The sequence below is a fragment of the Oreochromis aureus genome, linkage group 11, assembly GCF_013358895.1.
Source record: "Oreochromis aureus strain Israel breed Guangdong linkage group 11, ZZ_aureus, whole genome shotgun sequence".
NCBI classification, from domain to species: Eukaryota; Metazoa; Chordata; class Actinopteri; order Cichliformes; family Cichlidae; genus Oreochromis; species Oreochromis aureus.
This window is the reverse complement of record NC_052952.1, coordinates 4,871,998-4,892,221: the sequence shown is the minus strand read 5'-3', so window position 1 is coordinate 4,892,221 and position 20,224 is coordinate 4,871,998. Positions and strand designations below refer to the sequence as shown.

Genomic DNA, 20,224 nt, shown 5'->3' with positions numbered 1-20,224 from the left:
TTGGGAAGCGCACCTGTAACCGGAAGGTCGCCGATTCGATCCCTGGCCTTTCTGTCCTGGTCGTTGTGTCCTTGGGCAAGACACCTTACCCTACCGCCTACTGGTGTTGGCCAGAGGGGTTTAGATGGCGCGTTCGATATGGCAGCCTCGCTTCTGTCAGTCTGCCCCAGGGCAGCTGTGGCTACAACCGTAGCTTGCCTCCACCAGTGTATGAATGTGAGCGTGAATGAATAATGGCATTGTAAAGCGCTTTGGGTGCCTTGAAAAGTGCTATATAAATCCAATCCATTATTATTATAAAAGTTAAAATAGTTTTGGGTCAAATGTTTGGTTTTGCAAGACAAGTTGAAGGTTTTGTGTGTGTAGCTTGAATTTTAGAGTTTGTGTTTAGTGTTTTGAGACAAAGAGATGAGATTTTAGGAAATGTGTTTTAGCAATTCAGAAAAACTGTAATAGACCTCTCTGCACTGAATCATACTTGTTATTAATCTCTGGCTCTCTTCCACAGCATGTCTTTTATCCTGTCTTCCTTCTCTCACCCCAACCGGTCGCAGCAGATGGCCCCGCCCCTCCCTGAGCCTGGTTCTGCCAGAGGTTTTTCTTCCTGTTAAAAGGAAGTTTTTCCTTCCCACTTTCGCCAAAGTGCTTGGTCATAGGGGGTCATATGATTGTTGTGTTTTTCTCTGTATGTATTATTATAGGGTCTACCTTATAATATAAAGCGCCTTGAGACGACTATTGTTGTGATTTGGCGCTATATAAATAAACTTGAATTAACACTTGTAAGTGTAAATTAAAATCTTTTACCACATTCGACTGCTCTGCTGTGGGTTTGGTATTCTTTGCATTTTCATCATGTTGACTATGATTTTGTTGCATTTAAAAAATTGAAGAAGTAAAATAAGACGTTATCCAAAAAGTATGATATATACTATGTAGTGTATATATACTACTTGTACGGGATGTACTTTTGCTAATAACATTAAAAACTGCCTTTTTTGATGATAAATAAAACATATAGATTAATGTCTTTCAAAAAAATAGCAGAGTTTTAAAAAATATAACTATATTCAGTTTAAGCTTGACTGAATTCGAACTAAAAATCAATCATGGGTAAACCTTGGTGGTGAAAGCAAAAACAAAAATCATCTGGTTTTAGTGTTTTTATTTTTTTGTTTTCTGTTTTTTTTTTAAAGGATGCTCCATGCAGCCATTGGAGATGGGAAAGATAGCAACATGCAGGTTTAAGATTTCTGTCTTATACCTTCCTTCCCTTCAATTCAGTTCAAATTATAACATTTCAAACCATAAAAACCGTTATCGCAAGGCACTATTGCAGGGTCAAGACTCTAACATATTAGAAATAAACCCCAACAATCAGACCACCTCCTGTCAGTGAGCACTTGGCCATAGTGGGAAGGAAAACTCCCTTTTAACAGGAAGAAACCTCTAGCAGAACCAAGCTCAGGAAGGAGAGGCGATCTGCTGCATCTAGTTGGGGGTGGGAGGAGGGAGACGAGACAAAAAAAACATACCAGTTTAATATGTGCCGTGAAGGACATATCCTGGTTTAAACAAAATAAAAGCAAAACAACACTCCAGGTTTCTCACAGTGTTATTGGTAACCAAGGTAATACCATCCAGTTTCTGGTTAGACACTATGTTTCTAACATTTTTAGGGCCGAGTACAATCACCTCAGTTTTATCAGAATTTTGAAGCTTGACTTGGCCTGCTTCACTTTAGGCAGCATATGCAGAGTAAATATGGATGAACAAATCAAATGTACCCATTTTCAGTCTTGAGCTAGCCTGATAAATGAAGAACATATCGAACTGTGCTTTACCACAATCGTAACAGTGATTGGACTAAAATGAACTTGCTGTTAAGAGATAAACTGTACACATGAAGACACCTCAACCTCTGCTGATGTCTATTCCAGCACAGAATGTCTATATATGAGTCACTACCTAGAAGAGTTCTGACAGGTCTCAGTTATTCTTAGGTACTCAGATATTCCTCTCTGTAGCCTTATTTCTTGGGAGTCCACAGGCTTTTTTCTTGCTAGGTAATCCGTCCAGCAGGTTCTGGATCTATCTTTAAGGTGTTGTTCCAGTCAGACATGCTTGGTAATTTTCCAAAGTAAGGAAGAGGAGCCATTATGATTAGATGCCCAATCATCCTCACCCAGCTCCTACAGATATACCAATATTCTACTTCAAGCTAGACCAGGGGTGGGCAACTCCAGGCCTCAGGTCCCGGTGTCCTGCAGGTTTTAGATATCACCCTGGGTTAACACATCTGAATCAAAGATTAGTTCATTACCAGGCCTCTGGAGAACTTCAAGACATGTTGAGGAGGTAATTTAGCCATGTGAATCAGCTGTGTTGGATCAAGGGCACATCTAAAACCTGCAGGACACCGGCTCTTGAGGCCTGGAGTTGCCCACCCCTGAGCTAAACTGACTGGAGGTTCACAACAAGGGTCTATTACAACACTCTGGTGCTGCATCACCAGCAGTAACTGCATCTCCATCTCATGCTCCAGTTTACCATTTCAGCTGAACAAGATTCCACAACACTTAAAGTCCTTAGCTTGGGAAAGCGACTCTCACCAAACCCAGAGGGTGGAACCCTTTCATGGCCTCAGACTAAGACTGAGCACAATGAAGGTCGTGTTCTGATGGAGGTAAAGGAGCCACAAACAGCTGTGACATGATTTTGAAGTTTGCAAATCTAACGCCCTCTTCACTCTGGCTGATGTCTGTGGAGTCCAACACCCACTGAAAAAGCGCTCAAGTTTATGCCACAAATATAGACACAGCGCAAAGGACCAGATGTCTCGTACTGGTACCTCGCCCTCCAGCAATACCCCTAGAACAGTGGTTCCCAAACTTTTTTGCCAGGCCCCCTTTTTCACAAGAAAAATGTTCGCGCCCCCACCACCTAACCCCCGCACAAACACATCCTCCAAACACACACCCCCATATTTTGTTTACAAACTCCATTGCGGTTTATTTCACACCTCAAACATTTAGTAAACAATTAAGCAAATACAAGTAAACGGCAATAAATTACAGGTAGTAATAAAATATACTACTAACTCTTTTACGCTGCGTCCACACCTACACGGGTATTTTTGAAAACTCAGCTGTTTCTATGCGTTTGGGCTTTTCGTCAACATGTAAACGGCGTTGCGATTCACCGAAAACGGAGATTATTTAAAACTGCTTTTTGCGCTTACGTGTGGACGAGGAATACAGAGTTCGCCACGCAATATCAAAGGTATGTGCCTCTTTTCACGCCACGCTGTGCGCCACGTTATTGTTTACATGAGATGAATTGCAGAATGGCAGATAGAGACAAAATACTGTTAATCTGAGTATCTGCAGGTTTTACACGCTTACATATACACACGCAGTTACTGTCCCTCCATTTAGAAAGGCGGCGTCACGGTGTGATTATTTTACGTGTAGTTGTTTTTTTTCCTGTGTAATAATATTCAACATTGCTATCAATACATTTTTCAAAAAATGCCTCTCTGTGCAAAATGGGTTTAAACACATAAACAGCTGTGGGATACTGTTTGTCCGTGATTTGAACCGGGGGAACAAATTACGGCAGGATCAGCCTGATATTATTTGTATCCCACTGTAACTTTACTGCATAAAGAGCTAACATGTCCAAAATGTCAGGAGTAGTTAGTCATTACAAGAAGTGTTTGTCAACTAAAAATCAAGAATGTGGGATCCTGTTTGTCCGTGATTTGAGAGCCCAGCGCTGCTCCTCGACGCAGGGAAACTAATTTTGCAGGGGAGACCTACCTTGGCACTTGTGCAGGTGAAGCCAAAGGAAGATATGCTTCACCATATTTTCCAGTCTTTGGCTTGGAAGGAAGTTGGTTTGGAAACATATTTGGCGATGCTTCATCTCCTGCTTTGCGTTTATGTGGGAGCCCCGTCAAAAACCTGTCCACAGTGTCCAAGCGTTCTTTTTTCTTTTCATACCGCGCCCCCCCTGCAATGGCTCTGCGCCCCCCCTAGGGGGCGGGCCCCACACTTTGGGAACCTCTGCCCTAGAAGGTTCACCAATCCCCAGACATACTAAGATGCTGATGAGCAGCACCTCGTCAGTATAGCTTGCCAGGATGGATTTGTTTGAATTTGCTTCTTAGTACTAAAAAGACAGTGCAGCTGAGTAGTTTTACAGATATTCAATCATAACACAAAGTTTGAATCGAGTGAATAAAGTCAGGAGCATAATACAGGGCCCTTTTTTCTCAGAGGATCAATGTAAAGTCCAGTGGAGATGTTGAGATGTCTCTACAAACTGTTTCTTTCTTTTGTGGGACGGAGAAAGAGCCCCTCTCCTGATCTTCAGGTAAGTTTTAACCCCAATCATTCAAACCTGCTGATTCTCCCCCTACCCGATGCAGTGCAGGTCACATTCAGGTCACATTATAATCCTCTCTCTCTTCTTCTGTCAGTGTTTTCTTGTTAGAGAATCGTTGGCAGAGAGCTTCCTGAGCTTGGAGCAAATGACTCACTCAGCCCTGTAAAGTAATGAGATGCATAAAACATAAGTTTCTGTATATTTCAGCAGCGAGAGCGGTTTATTTATAGACGGAGCCCATCTGGCAACTTGTCATAACATTCGCAAGAGTGAAACAAAGCTAATGTTCAAAGCACTTAGCCTCACTTACAAGTGCAGAGAGAGGGTGGGCCCTGGACCCCCGCCTCCCGTCCTCTCTGTGAACCTCCTGCTGCGAGGAGCACAACCCATCCCAGTGCTGTTCACATTTCCTCCTGACTCACTCTCTTTAGATGACACACAGACACACACAGGCATCTTGAGAGCTGGCAGACTGGTGCAGGGCAGTCACAGAGGAAATCATGCATACATCAGCTGCTGCTTGTTTCAAAGATGAGACATGATGCATTCTCAGACTATGAACCTCTCCCAGGCTTTCAGTCTCAGACAGGAAATAGAGAAGAAGGAAACTGCTTTCTAAGTTTTCCTCTTCCCCTCCTTTCCTCATCAGGAAGACGTGCCTAAATGTTACCTCCTGTCTGGAAACTACTTTGATGAATACTAATGCTTTCAGCTGTAACTACAGCAGTCTGTGGCCCATTTAAATACCCAGAACCTTTTGGAGACAGTTAACTCAGGCTGGATTGCTGAGACAGCAAAGCTGGGCTCCCAAAAACCTCGAGTCCACTCGTCTGGCAATTTGAATCACTGAAGCATTTTCAACTATGGTGGATTCTGCATTTATATGCCTCTCTTTGGGATGTCAAGATCTGTGGTTTGGTTGTCAAATGAATACACAGCTAGCTAACTTTACAGCTAAGCAGAGGAAGACATCATTAATGTTAGAGTTGATATGGTTAGTGGGTAAAACACATTGTTGCATCGTCTCATCCCAGTACAATACATTCATGAGATGTGCATTATTTACATTATCGAAGGCAGACGTATCTACAATCAGTATCTCCAAAAGTGGGCAAATCACACCAAAGCAATCTGGATGGATAAAGAGCAGCACAGACCAAAGGAAACATACAACTTGATTTTGGGACAACAGGTTTACGATGTGACAGTTCATTTCAGCTGCATTTATATAGCACAAATTCACAACAATAGTTGGCTTCAGGCGCTTGACACTGTGAGGTAAAATTCCTGCAATATTATAATATAGTTCAGCTATTGGAATTATTTCTGAGACGCCATATTTTGTTAGTGAGAGCAGATGACTCCAAATCAGTTATGTGTACAGCAGTTTGTTTGTTTGTTTTTTGTAAAGGAGGCCCTTGCAGAGTTAATGCTGACTAGGTTACTGAGTAATTTACAGTCAAAGGTACAATAAAGTTTATGACTTTACCGCCTAGGAAAAAAAGACCAGAGTATTGAAGCATATAAAAAAAAGTCAGATTCCTGGTCATAAAGAGTCCAACATTACCTTTAAAAACACTGCTGTAATGTTCTTTATGGCTCTCAATCTATGCCCATGATTGTCAGAGTAATCATTGCTCATACTTAGAGAAAAATACATACATATTCAATTCAATTTTATTTATACAGCACCAAATCATAACAACAGTCACCTCAAAGCGCTTTATATTGTAAGGTAGACCCTACAATAATAGATACAGAGAAAAACCCAACAATCATTCCCCTATGAGCAACCACTTTGGCGACAGTGGGAAGAAAAAACTCCCTTTTAACAAGAAGAAACCTCCAGCAGAGCCAGGCTCAGGGAGGGGCGGGGCCATCTGCTGCAACCGGTTGGGGAGAGAGAAGGAAGACAGGATAAAGACGTGATGTGGAAGAGAGACAGAGATTAATAACAAGTAACTATTCAATTCTCTCCCTCCCACTCTACTTTTAAATACTCTAGGAACAGCAAGTAGGCCTGCAGTGCGAGAGCGAAGTGTATGGGCAGAAATCTGTGCCATCAGAAACTGAATTTGAATAAGTTAAATTTGAATTTGAATTGCTCAGATTGAATCTGAATTGTAACTTGAATAAATGCTTTTGAAAACTGAATTTGAATTAGTCTAATTTGAAATTGAATTTATGGTTTGAAAATGATCATCACTAAATTGAAATTGAATTTTATATATTGAAAATGAATTCATTTGCTTTGAAACTGCATTTTATCCTTTAAAAATTCAGCTCTCGAATAATTTCAGTTTCACTCTCACCATTCAGTTTCAGTTCTACAACTCAGTTTTTTGGAACTTACATCCGGTTCCGGTTCAAGAGTAAACAAGCGCAGATTAATAGAACTACGTTTTACTAGCGGACCGAAAGTGTTACTGACGGGAATCTACAGCGTCTTGAGCTGATTTAAGACTTCAGAAGTCATTCGTCATGTCGAATGACCAGCGGATAAACTCTCAGGTTGGTAATAAATGTATTACATGTATAAGAACAAGCGTCATGTTAACAATTGATAGCCATACAGTAACTTTTATGCTTATTGTTGCTGTTAGCTAAAAATGCTAATTTAGCCTAGTTTGCCCTGGATTTAGCTTTGACAAACAAATATGATCGACTGTTTCTAGTAGAATTCCAAAGTTGTCATCTTGTACCCTGTCAGAGCGCTGTATGCTTGCAGAGACCCCTACAGTAGGGAAACATGCAAAACAGTGTCCAAACCTTTGTATTTTAGCTTTATTTATGTCTTAATTCAATTCAATTCAATTCAATTTTATTTATATAGCGCCAAATTGTCACACAGTGGAAAATTGTGTTTTTATATTTTGTTTTGAATCAGACTGTGTATTGCTACATAGTGATTTTATTTGCATGTTTTATTGTTATAGTGCTATTGCATGATTGTTTATTGATGTTCTTATTGCATGATTTTATCCCCATACTTATACTGTGTTTTGTGTCGCTGTATAGTATTCTTTTTTATTCCACTGTGGATTGGACAGATAATTGCGTGCACCTGTGAGGTGGGGGCGTGCCCCGAGGTGACCTATTGGCCGCCAAACGGACTTAAGGGAGATGGTGAGCGCAAAGACGGGGAGAGACACATGAACAGCGAAGAACAGGAAACCGAACGTGTGGTGCAGACGAGCACATGTATAGAAGGACTGGCCTGCCTGTGAGGCGTCGCGAGACTTCCGGCGATCCAGTTCCGACGGACAGAATAGTAACAGCGGGAGGCGATGTGAAATCCACAGAAGGCAGAGGGGACGCCTGCCTGTATCAGGGCCGGGCTATGAGGGAAGCCGTGTGCGGACGCGGAGAGCGGCTGGACTGCACGGTCACGCCGCCGCCAGGTGGGGATAGAGCCTCCCTGGCCTTCTGCTGGCGAGATTTTCCCATCCCGGAAGAGGAGCTCCCTTCTGTCTCTCTTTCAGCTAAGGAACATTTGCCCGAGTGTGTGTGGTTGGACACTGGGAATAGAGGACTCTGGGGGGACGTTTTATCGTATAAAAAGGACATTCATTTAGCTTTGATTTTTTTAATTGTATTTTAATCTCTGCCGGCAGGGCTTTATAGCGGGTTGTGAACATTTATTTTTTATTGTATATTGGGGATTTTAACTCCTACTTGTGATTCTGGCTGTTCTTCTAAAAAATAAATGGTGTGTTTAAGGCCGCCCAGTGTCCGTACTCCGAGCTGATTCACTCTCTCCCCTTATGCTTGTATGTATATAGACGTGGTGGCGAAGATTTAGGTCACCAGTTTAGCGGCTACAAAATCACAACAAAAGTCGCCTCAAGGCGCTTTATATTGTACAGTAGATAGCACAATAATAAATACAGAGAAAAACCCAACAATCATATGACCCCCTATGAGCAAGCACTTTGGCGACAGTGGGAAGGAAAACTCCCTTTAACAGGAAGAAACCTCCGCAGAACCAGGCTCAGGGAGGCGGCCATCTGCTGCGACCGGTTGGGGTGAAAGAAGAAAAACAGGATAAAGACATGCTGTGGAAGAGAGACAGAGATTAATAACAGATATGATTCGATGCAGAGAGGTCTATTAACATATAGTGAGTGAGAAAGGTGACTGGAAGGAAAAACTCAATGCATCATGGGAATCCCCGGCAGCCTCACGTCTATTGCAGCATAACTAGGGAGGATTCAGGGTCACCTGGTCCAGCCCTAACTATATGCTTTAGCAAAAGGAAAGTTTTAAGCCTAATCTTGAAAGTAGAGATAGTGTCTGTCTCCCGAATCCAAACTGGAAGCTGGTTCCACAGAAGAGGGGCCTGAAAACTGAAGGCTCTGCCTCCCATTCTACTTTTAAATACTCTAGGAACAACAAGTAAGCCTGCAGAGCGAGAGCGAAGTGCTCTAATAGGGTGATATGGTACTACAAGGTCATTACGATAAGATGGGGCCTGATTATTTAAGACCTTGTATGTGAGGAGCAGGATTTTGAATTCAATTCTGGATTTAACAGGGAGACAGTGAAGGGAAGCCAAAACAGGAGAAATCTGCTCTCTTTCTAGTCCCTGTCAGTACTCTTGCTGCAGCATTTTGGATCAACTGAAGGCTTTTCAGGAAGTTTTTAGGACACCCTGATAATAATGAATTACAGTAGTCCAGCCTAGAAGTAATAAATGCATGCACATGTTTGAAATAAAAATGAACTGAACTGAACTGAACTAGTTTTTCAGCGTCACTCTGAGACAAGATATCGCTTATATACAATATAGTGCTGACTTTTGTAAGGTCATTCACACACTCAGTGAGCACAGGTTGGAACATAACACAACACGTATAGGTTGGAGCAGAAATTGCAAGAAAAAAAAATAAACAAAACAGAAGTAAAGAAAATACTAATGACAGGAACATGACATGTTCACAAACATCCAGATCATATACAGTAATCGAGAACAAGAACTGACCAAGAGAACTATTTTCTCGATTCTTTAAATTGGATTCAAAGGAGGAAAATCCAAGGTGCAAAAAACATTGCACCTGAAAATTACACCATACATACGGAAGCGTAGAGCTGCCACCCAGGCAAAAGAAAAATAGAAGTATATCACGTTATAACGTGAAAAGTTTATTGTTCTAACAAGATACTTTTCATGTTTGTACAATATACTATCATGTTTGTACAATAAACTTTTGACGTTTGAACAATATAATATCACGTTATTACAATATGCATAATTATCACGTTAGGTACAATATAAATATCACGCTCGTACAATATAAATATTATATTGTACGAACGTGATAATTATGTATATTGTAATAACGTGATATTATGTTGTTCAAACGTGAAAAGTATATTGTACAAACATGAAAAGTATCTTGTTAGAACAATAAACTTTTCACGTTATAACGTGATATACTTCTATTTTTCTTTTGCCTGGGTGGCAGCTCTACGCTTCCGTACCATACATGACCCCAAACAAAAGCTCATACAGGAAGCAATAGAAACGAAACAGGTTGAACCAATAAAAATTGAGCTTCAAAGAGCAATAAATGACGCTGCCTCTGTGGGTGTCCAGTTGGCCTGTGCTTAATGCCAGCTGTGGGCTTTCCACTCTGCAGCAGTCACAAAGAGGCTGAATGCTTTTAAGTTTAAGTTTAAGAGAAGTTTAGCATCCAAACAAGCTCATATCTAAGCTCATAGTCTTTGCTCTGAGGACAAAGACTGTGTCTCTAAAATTTAAATACCGGATTCCACACAGATTTTTAAACACTTTCACTTGATTGTGTTTCTTAAATACAGAAAAACTGATATCAACTAGAGGAGCTCTCCTAGAGCACATTTTACACCATGGCCAGTGTTGGGAAGGTTATTTTTAAAATGTATTCCACTACAGATTACAGAATACATGCCCCAAAATGTATTTTGTAACGTATTCCGTTACGTTACTCAATGAGAGTAACGTATTCTGAATACTAGAGAGCGTCGCCCTGTAACCATGGCAACCGTAACGCTGCTGCCTGGAACAACAGAACGTAGCTGTCAAATAAAACCCAAACAGTCCTGACCCGCCACAATATGAAACAGGAAAGTACCGTCGTGTAATCCATTTATTTCAACAAAGTAACTGTATTCTAAATACCACCTTTTTAAACGGTAACTGTAACGGAATACAGTTACTCATATTTTGTATTTTAAATACATAACGGCGGTACATGTATTCCGTTACTCCCCAACACTGACCATGGCTAACACAGTTTTAACTTTAAAGACTGAGTTATCACTGCTAATGACCTCAAACCCAACCCTAACAATAGCCCAAAGCAATCAAAATATGCTTGAAGCACACACACACACACACACACACACACACACAAAAAATCAGTTTTGCCTTAGAGTAGCATTAAACCTTGTTACAGGATTGTTACCAATCACCTGTGGTTGGTTACACTTCACAGAGTTAAAGACGATCACTCGGTTCCACAAAGTTTTACCCTTGCTCCATTTCACCGACTTTGGAAATGGAAATGAGCTGTTTGTGTTCTCTATGGTCTTGCTGACAGACAAGTGGACAAAAGAAGACGAGTGCGTACCTTCACCTCTGCAAGAATAATTTAGCTTATATCTGACTACAAGCACAGCTTCAAGTCCAAAGCGTTCCAACAAATGTGACCCGAGCTGCAACTTTCTACTGCACCCACATTCTGTCAATAACAACGAAACATTCGCGCTGACCTTTGCTGAGAAAAGATGGAAAGTGGTGAAAAAACATTGACTTTTTGACAGCTTGGACAGCTTTTTCTCTCCTGACCTGTGCTTCACCTCATGCTTCCCAGAGGCATCTTGACACTCGGGTCATGTTTGGCCACTGGCTCACACCTGAGGAACACAGATTGTCTTTACACTAAAATGATTGGAGGACTCGTTCTGCCCCCCGCTTCTTAGTCCCTGTGGGAGAACAAACAGGTGTTTATACGAGGGGCCGTGGACTGCATAAGCAGTTGTTCATTAGTCTGGACAGCAGAGGTCATTGCAGCTCACGCACGCAACACGTTTACATTTCCATGCAGATCTGATTCATAATGAAGGAGGCCGGCTGGTGCATGACATTTGCATCTGCCCACCATTTCTGGATGCTGACAGCAGAGAGAATACTCAGACCTCATTGATTTCTCTGTGTGAGGTGTGAATGTGGACAGTAACCGACTGAGAAGACCGGACATTTTCCCACCTGTTGTCCTGCCTGGGGATTTTATCTCTGAGGAGCATCTGCTGAAATCTTAGCAAGTGCACGCCCCTTGTATGGTTTTAACTTCTGCTGAATTCAGGATGTACTTTAGAGCCTGTATTTTCAGTATAGGCAGGACCTGTTTCCTTTTACTTCTCTACATTTCAGTTTAATGTTTAAGTTAAATGATCCTAAAATGGTAATCTGTAGAACTGATGGAAACACCAAGTTGGGTGGTCTGACTGTCTAAACACAAGAAGCACTCTGAGAGCACATCCTCCACCAAGTCAGCTCACACTCTGAGCAGTAGTTATTTTTAATGGAACAGTATTATATTTTTAATATATACATCATGTTTTTTTAATGTACTTTAAGAAGTTTGCACTGCAGTAAAAATCAGATAAGGGTAGCATGGGAGAGGTCTACTCTGATCACACAAATATGTATGATTTGCAAATAACTGGATATGAATCATTTGACCTTTTTACATAACAGTCAAAATCTGCAGAAAAAGCTGTTTGGCAAATTTGCAGCTCAACACAAAAATGCATTTTTCTAAAAATGTCACAGTTTAATGAATAAATAAATAAATAGGTTTTCCAGTGGTATGAGATTTATTGTTACAACAAAGAAATAACCGATCAAACACTCATTTCCTTACTTTTTGATTTTTGTTTATTGCAGATTTTATCATACAGTATTTTTTCTAACTATCTAGGAAGCTCATTCTTTTTCTCCTGACAACACTTTCTTTAAAAAATAAAACACATTTTGTGGTCAACTTGAAAGAAAGGCAGATGTGAAATAAGGTCAGAGGTCAAATGTGACATGATATTTGGACAAAAACTATTGAATCCACATATATAATTCCCTATGAGCCTCCATCCCCTTATCCAGTTCAGGTTGACAGAGGTGCTGGAGGTACAGTACACCCTGGACAGGTCAATACGCTGTCACAGGGGCAATTTAGAATCACCAGTTAACCACACTAACTGGATGTCTCTGGACTGTGGGAAGAAGCCAGAGTACCCAGAGAGAACCCACAGACACAGGGAGAACATACTAACTCCACACAGAGCATTTTGAGCCAAGGACCTCTCGCTGTGAGGCAACAGTGCTAATCACTGCACCACCATGCTGCTGTATATGCATGTTTGCTGTCAATACAAAAATAGCTGTAAGAAAAATTAATAGAGATATTTAAAATAAGCATTATTATCACCTTGACCTTGAGATCAATCTGTTGACCTTGAAGGAGAGGTCAGAGTTCAAATGTGACATCCATCCATCCAGGTACAGGTCGTGGGGGCAGCAGTCAATGCAGTGAAGCCCGGACCTCCCTCTGCCCAGCCACCTCTTCCAGCCTTTCTGGGGGAACACCAAGGCGTTCCCAGGCCAGCCGAGAGATATTATCTCTCCAGCAAGTCCTGGGTCTGCTCCGGGGCCTCCTCCTGGTGGGACATGCCCGGAACACCTCACCAGGAGGCATCCTTGTCAGATGCCTGAACTGTCTCAACTGGCTCCTTTCGATGTGGAGTGGCAGGGGCTCTACTCTGAGCCCCTACTGGATAGCCAAACTAATCACCCTATCTTTAAGGGAGAGGCCAGCCACCCTTCGGAAAAAGCTAATTTAAGACACTTGTATCCACGATCCCGTTCTTTCCCACAGCTCGTGACCATAAGTGAGGGTGGGGATATAGACTAACCGGTAAACTGAGAGCTTTTATGCTCAGCTCTCTCCCTTCACGACGACTGGTACAGTATCCACATCACTGTAGCCGCAGCATCAATCTGTCTGTCGATCTGCCGCTCCCTTCTCCCCTCACTCTTGAACAAGACCTAGAGAAACTTAAACCTCTCCACTTGGGGAAGGAACTCGTCTCTGACCCAGAGTGGGCACTCCACTCTGGGCTGAGGACCATGGCCTCAGATCTGAGGCCAAATGTGACGTGATATTTTAAATCTCTATATGGTACTTTCTATATGTTGACAATACAAACAACACTTAAAGAATCATAGTTTGAGGTTTGCTTTTTGCATGCTTTTGACCAATAAATTGCTGACCCTGAATGTACGGCACAGTTTAACAGATTGTTAACACAGTCCCCCCTCTGTAACCCTACAAAGTTTTATCAGAATTCATTCAAAACTTTTTGAGCTACCGGGTTTACAGACATAAACACGCAACCACACCAAAAACAGATGTATTTGGATGAATTTTTTGGCACATTAAGCATTTTTATATTTCCTTCCTATTTTTGATTAAAGTTTGTTAGCACTAATGTTATTTATTCCTGCTTATATTATCTATCACATCCACCCATTCTCTTCTCCAGGGTCCTGGCTACATAACTTGCCTCATTCACACAAGCACTTCTTTCTACCTATCACGGGTCATTTTATGTTTAATCTCTTCTGCAATCTCAATAAAACTTGAAAAGTCAGATGACACCTCACATGATTATCAAAATACAACAACAAAAGGAGGAAAAAAGATCTAACACTGATTAACATTTGCTCAGAATGATAATAGCAGGGAAACCTGAGTGTGAGTAAGACATGGAGTCAGTTTAGGTACAGAGACATCCCATCATCTTACCTCTAATCCATTAAAGGAACATGCCCGAACTGAAAATCAAACTATTTATGTCCACATCCACCCTCTGGATATATATATAAAGACTAATTAACACTAATTAACCTGTGTTTGGACTGTGAGAGAAAGCTTTAGCACTAAGAGAACACACTGTCCCATTACATAAAACACAAACTCCATACTTCAAGTTTCAAATATCATTTGGTTAGCACTTGACTTTTATTCAGTTGTTGTTTACAGCGGACATCTGTGTGAATTCCTGACAAAACCCATTTGTCTTTGTGCCGAAGTCATGAAGACCTTCTTGCTGTTCATGTGTGACACTGTGTGTGCAGCTCATACATGCGTTATGCATTGCACATTTACTCACTACTGCCCTAACAGTGACACGAACACTGAAACACTGTCACACATTAGCTTTGGCTATCAAATAAAAATACATTAGAAAACTTTCATTTATCTCTCATTACATTAGAAAAGACAGCAGGTGACACTCTGAGCCTTGAGAAAGGCTTTAGTAGACTAGTACACACAGATAACCATGAGCTTCAAGTTTTATTCCCTAACAGCTACAATGATTAGCACTGCTCTCTCCAGGTGCTGTTATTACACGGGCACACTGTTCATATCTCTGAAGCCCAGACCTCCCCCACCCCCTCTTTCTGCATTGATGGGTGTGACAAGAGAAACAAGAACAGTGCTCCTCTTTAAACAGCCAACAGAGTGAGTGCAGATTACTTGAGTGTGTGCAAATCCAGTCTGAGATGACAGTGTCAGAAGGTAGCGTTGCCAGCAGTCCACTAAGCTGCTGTCTAGTCTACACTTTCAGTGCAGGGAGGCAGGGTTCAGACAGAAAGGGACTCGACTGGACACTTAAACAGAAAACATGACTGAGGTGTGAGGAGGGTTTCAGGACAGGGATAGTGCAGCATCTCTCTCCTCCTTCCTAACAGTCTCAGAGGTACCATCTGCCATTTGATTCCCACATTACTCAGTACATCATGTTGAGATCAAAACATGACCATATTTTCAGAGACAACACCTGTAGACATGATTCTCTAATCGTTTTTCTTTCGAAAGAAGGCTTTTCCCTCAGAGACTCTGTCTTTGGTCTCCTGCAGTTTCTCAGAGAACTTGTCTTTCGTCTCTTCCATTTTCTCATTGAAGCGTTCTTTTGTCTCCTCAATTTTCTCTGAAAATCTCTCCTTTGTCTCCTCCATCTTTTCTGTCAGTTTCTCCTTCGTCTCCTCCATTTTGTCCTGGAAGTACTCTTTAACTGGTGGCGGTGTGGATAAGTAGCCGTGCTTGCGGAGATACTGAATGGACAGTGACGTGCCACCCAGAGTCACCGTGTATCTAGCAGGGGTTGCGATCTGTAGGAGAGAAAAAAACCAAAAGACATCAGTGAGTTTAAATACACCTAATGTGCTTTTCATACACTGAGACAGAACAGCTCCAAACAAATGATCCAGGTTCAGTGGCTGTAACTGGTGTGGGAGTGGGATAATGACACGCTTGTTTAAAACCTTTGTTCCCAGTACCATTACTGGGCGAATTAGCGCCATGATTCGCCCTGTTCCCAGAGCTAACTGGGAAAAGAGTTTGACCTAGTTTCTTGCTAGGTCAAACTAGCTCACATAAAGAAACTAGTCTGACCCTGTAAATAAGTAATGAACACAAGTGGAGAGCTACGCGAGTTAAATGCGATCATAACAGTTGCCCGATTCCTTGAGCTCTGTTCTGGATATTTAATGGCTACAAGTTGTAAAAGGTGGCATGCCAAGGGTATGCAATTCTGAATATATAGGTTTTAAGATGTGATTTAAAAGTGGAGAGAGAGTTTGTAGTTCGGAGATCTAGTGGAAGTGCATTCCATAGTCTCGGGGCAGAACAACTAAAGGCTCTGAGGCCCACAGTAGTCAGGTGAGCAGGTGGAACAAACAGAAGGGAAGGTGAAGAAGAGCGGAGTGTACGAGGGGGTTAGTACGTACAGAGAAGAGAAGATCAGATAAATATGGGGGAGCAAGGTTATAAAGTGCTTTGACAGTATGAAGCAGGTATGCCGCAGGGAGTCAATTTACAAGTAGTCTGTGGATTTAATTTACCTTATACATGGCATATGCAGTCAGTGCATACCCACTCGATGAGTCTCTTAAAAGGCCAACTAGCGACTCTGGTAGACCAATCATCTCCAGGAATGGCACTACATTCACACCTCTAAGGAAGCAAAAAAACCCCATATTTTCATATCAATGTTTTTTGTTTGTTACACAACTTAAAGCTGACCTATGAAACATTCGATCATTAAAACAGTGGCTCCACATAACAGAAAACTCAACAATGTACCGGTGTGGAACTTTATCTTTAGGCACTTTGTTACTGCTCAGCCTGTGACAGGTGCAACTAACAGAGAGTTTAGAGCAGTCTGAGGCCTGAGCTTTGAGCTCACAGGATTTCTCACAATGCACTGACCTCATTATTTAAAACTCAAAGCACCCCCCACTGCAACAGTAGCCGAGTCAATAACAAAAGCATAATAATCTCTTGAGGATATGGCACATCAGAATTAGATTTAACATTTAGTCCTTCATAAACATCAAAATAAAGTAATTTAAGCAGAGCACCACTCACTTCATAGCAGCGTAATAGAAGGTTCCAAACCAAACAGAGGAAGTCACCAGATGCACAGGGATCATCACCTTCCCGTACTGTTTGAATGTCTTTTTGAACCTCTGGAACAGGCCGATGGACTTGTCCTGAAGAGGGTCCACCTCTGCAGGATCAGGTGCTGCTTTCTCTCCCTGGTTGTCCTGTGTCTGAGGCGTTGTGGTGTCAGACTGTGTCTCCTCCTGTGCCGGCTGGTGTTTTGGTTGGTGTGCTGCTGTGCTGACGGCCGAAGTGGAGAGCCAACGCTGGCCCACAGGTGGCGACTGACGGAGGGTGCCCCAACAAAATGCTACTGGGGTCTCGGGAATGGCGATGCCCAGCAGCAGCGGGCGCACTGCCGCCACCCGCCGGAGTGTCCCATGAGTAAGGATGCGCTGCATGATCATCCTCCTCGTCTCTTCGCCCTCCTCCTTTCTGCTGTGATGTTCAACCACAGACTGCAGGATCAGGCAGAGAAAGGCACTTTAAATTGTAATCTAATTAACCTAATAATCATTTAATCTATGAAATGCTCATCCACAGTCGTTGCCAATTTAAGCTGCTTATTTGGGTCCATCGAGGACTCAAAACCTAAAGAGTCAACAACAAGAAAAGACACAAAAACAAAAACCCAACACCCTTCTTTCCAAACACATGCCTAAAAATATTCCCTCAGCGAAAGATTGTTATCAAAATTATCAAAGTATTTACTTGTAAAGTGACTCATTTCAGCTCCATTTTCAGTCTGAAATGCACTAAAACGTGCTGGGCACTCTGGGTTATCCATGCTGTGTACTAAACAGCCCTGATCTAAGTCCCTTCATGCACTAGCTGTAATGTTATCTTCCCCCAAGGATGCCACAGATTAAAGGTCCCGAACAAACCCTGCTTAATGACCACAGAACCATAAACTCACCACCTAAAGTGAAACTGATGAGTGAGAGCTTCATGCAGGGAGTTCTTCCTAAAGATATTCATTTATGTTTCTTAAGTGCAGCTGCTAAGAACACAGAAACTGAGCTCAGTGACTGCTGTATGACAGCACATTTTAGCTGACCTACCTACAGTTAGCCAAACCCAAGCTATGTGAAAGTTCTACAATTAGACGGGAAGTCACAACAACGGTCCTCAAAATAAAAGCACCCAAACAGACCGTACGACGGCGGACATTCCTCGTGACTTATTTTACAAGCTGCACCCGGAAATGTTGAGTCACAGTAATGGAAGATTTTCACAGGGGTCTATTTTAGGGTGGTTGACATTGGACAGTTATGTCCTGAGGACAAACAGGGGGCAGCTTTTAGTTCCCATATAACTACGGGGGTCTTTAGCGGGTGGCGAAGCAAAGAGGCTTGACTCATTAAAGCGGACAGCTAGTCTAGCTTAGACACTGACCGACAGCCGTGTGCTAAAGCCAAACTCTGAACAGCTGCCAACTTCGGCTTCTGACGGTTAACGTTAGCCTGTTAGCTAGTTGCTCTGCTAACTCACGCAAGCAATAACTAACCAGTAAGTGAATAAACAATACTACAGGGGTGGACAGAAAGCTGACTGCACTTACTGGAATTTAGGTGTTGCACTCCTCAAACCGGAGGGCCATGCGAGCTGTGTCGTTCAAGAACCACATTTATCGTTTCAGCAGCTCTGACTGCGTGGTGGAGAGTAGCATGTAACCCTAAGTGCGCAAAGACCGACGGGAAATGAAGTTCTCCCGCCTCCGACTGCGACAGTCCAAAGATGTGCTAAAAATACATTTCCCACCGTTGATAGCGGTGGATTTTTTTTTCTTGATCATGAAGTTGGCCAGTGGTTTGTTTTTTCCTCAATGTAAACAACGTGTGGCCTTCAAACACGCACACGTTGGGCTTTGTTAATCCATTAATGTCAAACAAAAAGTTCTTGTTTACGTCTGCTTGTTTAATTAAATTATAGGCTTAACGCAGCACAAACAAAGACTTCATGTAGTCTGCAGTTATTAGCCTGATTGCCATATATGAAACACATTAATATTATAAGTTATTTTACTAGTTATTTGTATTTTGTCAACGTTGCTGTTGTAATTGAATGTGCTATATAAACATATAAACGACAAACATTAATATGACTAATCTAGGTAGATTTTCAACTTATGAAAAAAAAAAAAGATCCCGCCTAAACGCAGACAAGCCTTTCTTGGCGTAAAAATGTTTTATTACATATTAACACGAAGAAACGTGACCTTTAGCACATCGGCGTTCTGTAATACACGACTGTCACCACCAGAGGGCGGGCGGCTCACATGAAAGGAGCCAGTGTGTTTGCAATGCACAGCCAAAAGTAGCAGTATACAGTGAGTACATGATAATTAGATATTTTTTGTTATTTTTTTTGTATATTTTGTTGTTTCTAATAATTGTAATTATGCTTTGGGTCACTTGGCTTGGCTTTAGTTATTTTCCGTTTAGTTATTTCCCGTATTTACTTGTGGTCAATAATTAGCTGACTATATCGGCTTATTAGGATTCAGTCTCCTTATTGTGGATACTCAGCAGAATGCAGATGCCCACTGATAAAGGGATGAAGAAGGGTCTCCCTGCAAATCTGCAGGATGAATCTGTGATTGAGGCATAAGCACACCTGGAACTGAGCTAATCCAGTTTGAGGACAAATCACATTAATCCAATGTTCCAGAGGTGAATTTCATCTGTGGTGTTTGATGTGTGATGAACAGCTCACAGAGAAGAGGAATCAGTCATACATACCATGACTGCTGGGATACCATGGTTCCTGAACTCCATGTTCTCTTATGTAAATGTAGTTTTTTAAATATGCTGTAATAAATCCTTTTATGTCAGTCATGGGAAATATTGATACATGTTTGTGAAATAGCAGAAGTCAGTTCTCATTCACAAAGCTCTAAAAACTGAGATTTTTGCCTAAAGCTCCAAAGCTTTAGGTCTGCAATTTAAATCAAACACACGGTGACATTTGGCAATTTCCAACACTTCTAATTGGTTGATAAAAGCACACAAAAACACTTCAAATCCTCACTGATCCACAGTTTCAGTCTTATATATTTACAATGCAAGTCCGCAATACCTATTTGGTATGTTGTCAATAATAATGTCACTCATAAGCAATACAAAACTCTTGCTATTATATTCTTTTCCCCAAAATTCAATGTAATGCATTGAGCCTTTCTTTTCATGAATGGTCTACTAGAATAGAATAGAATAATCCTTTAATTGTCCCATAAGGGGAAATTACTACAGCAGTCAGCTAAGAACTCTAAGGTAGCTGTCTGCACAGCATTGTCAAAGCTAGACAGCATAAAGACTGTTCTGATGCCTCGCCATTTCTGCAGATGC

General features: G+C 41.7%; 1 protein-coding gene across 1 annotated transcript; it reads right to left on the bottom strand.

Moving 5' to 3' along the window:
- Positions 1 to 14,413: 14,413 nt before the first annotated feature.
- On the bottom strand, positions 14,414 to 18,585 carry fam210ab (family with sequence similarity 210 member Ab). Its single transcript, XM_031729508.2, has 4 exons — positions 18,439 to 18,585; positions 16,863 to 17,335; positions 16,337 to 16,448; positions 14,414 to 15,604 (listed from the first exon to the last, which is right to left on the bottom strand). The coding sequence occupies exons 2-4, from the start codon at positions 17,282 to 17,284 to the stop codon at positions 15,290 to 15,292; spliced, it is 849 nt and encodes a 282-aa protein (XP_031585368.1). The 5' UTR covers positions 17,285 to 17,335; positions 18,439 to 18,585; the 3' UTR covers positions 14,414 to 15,289.
- Positions 18,586 to 20,224: the final 1,639 nt, after the last annotated feature.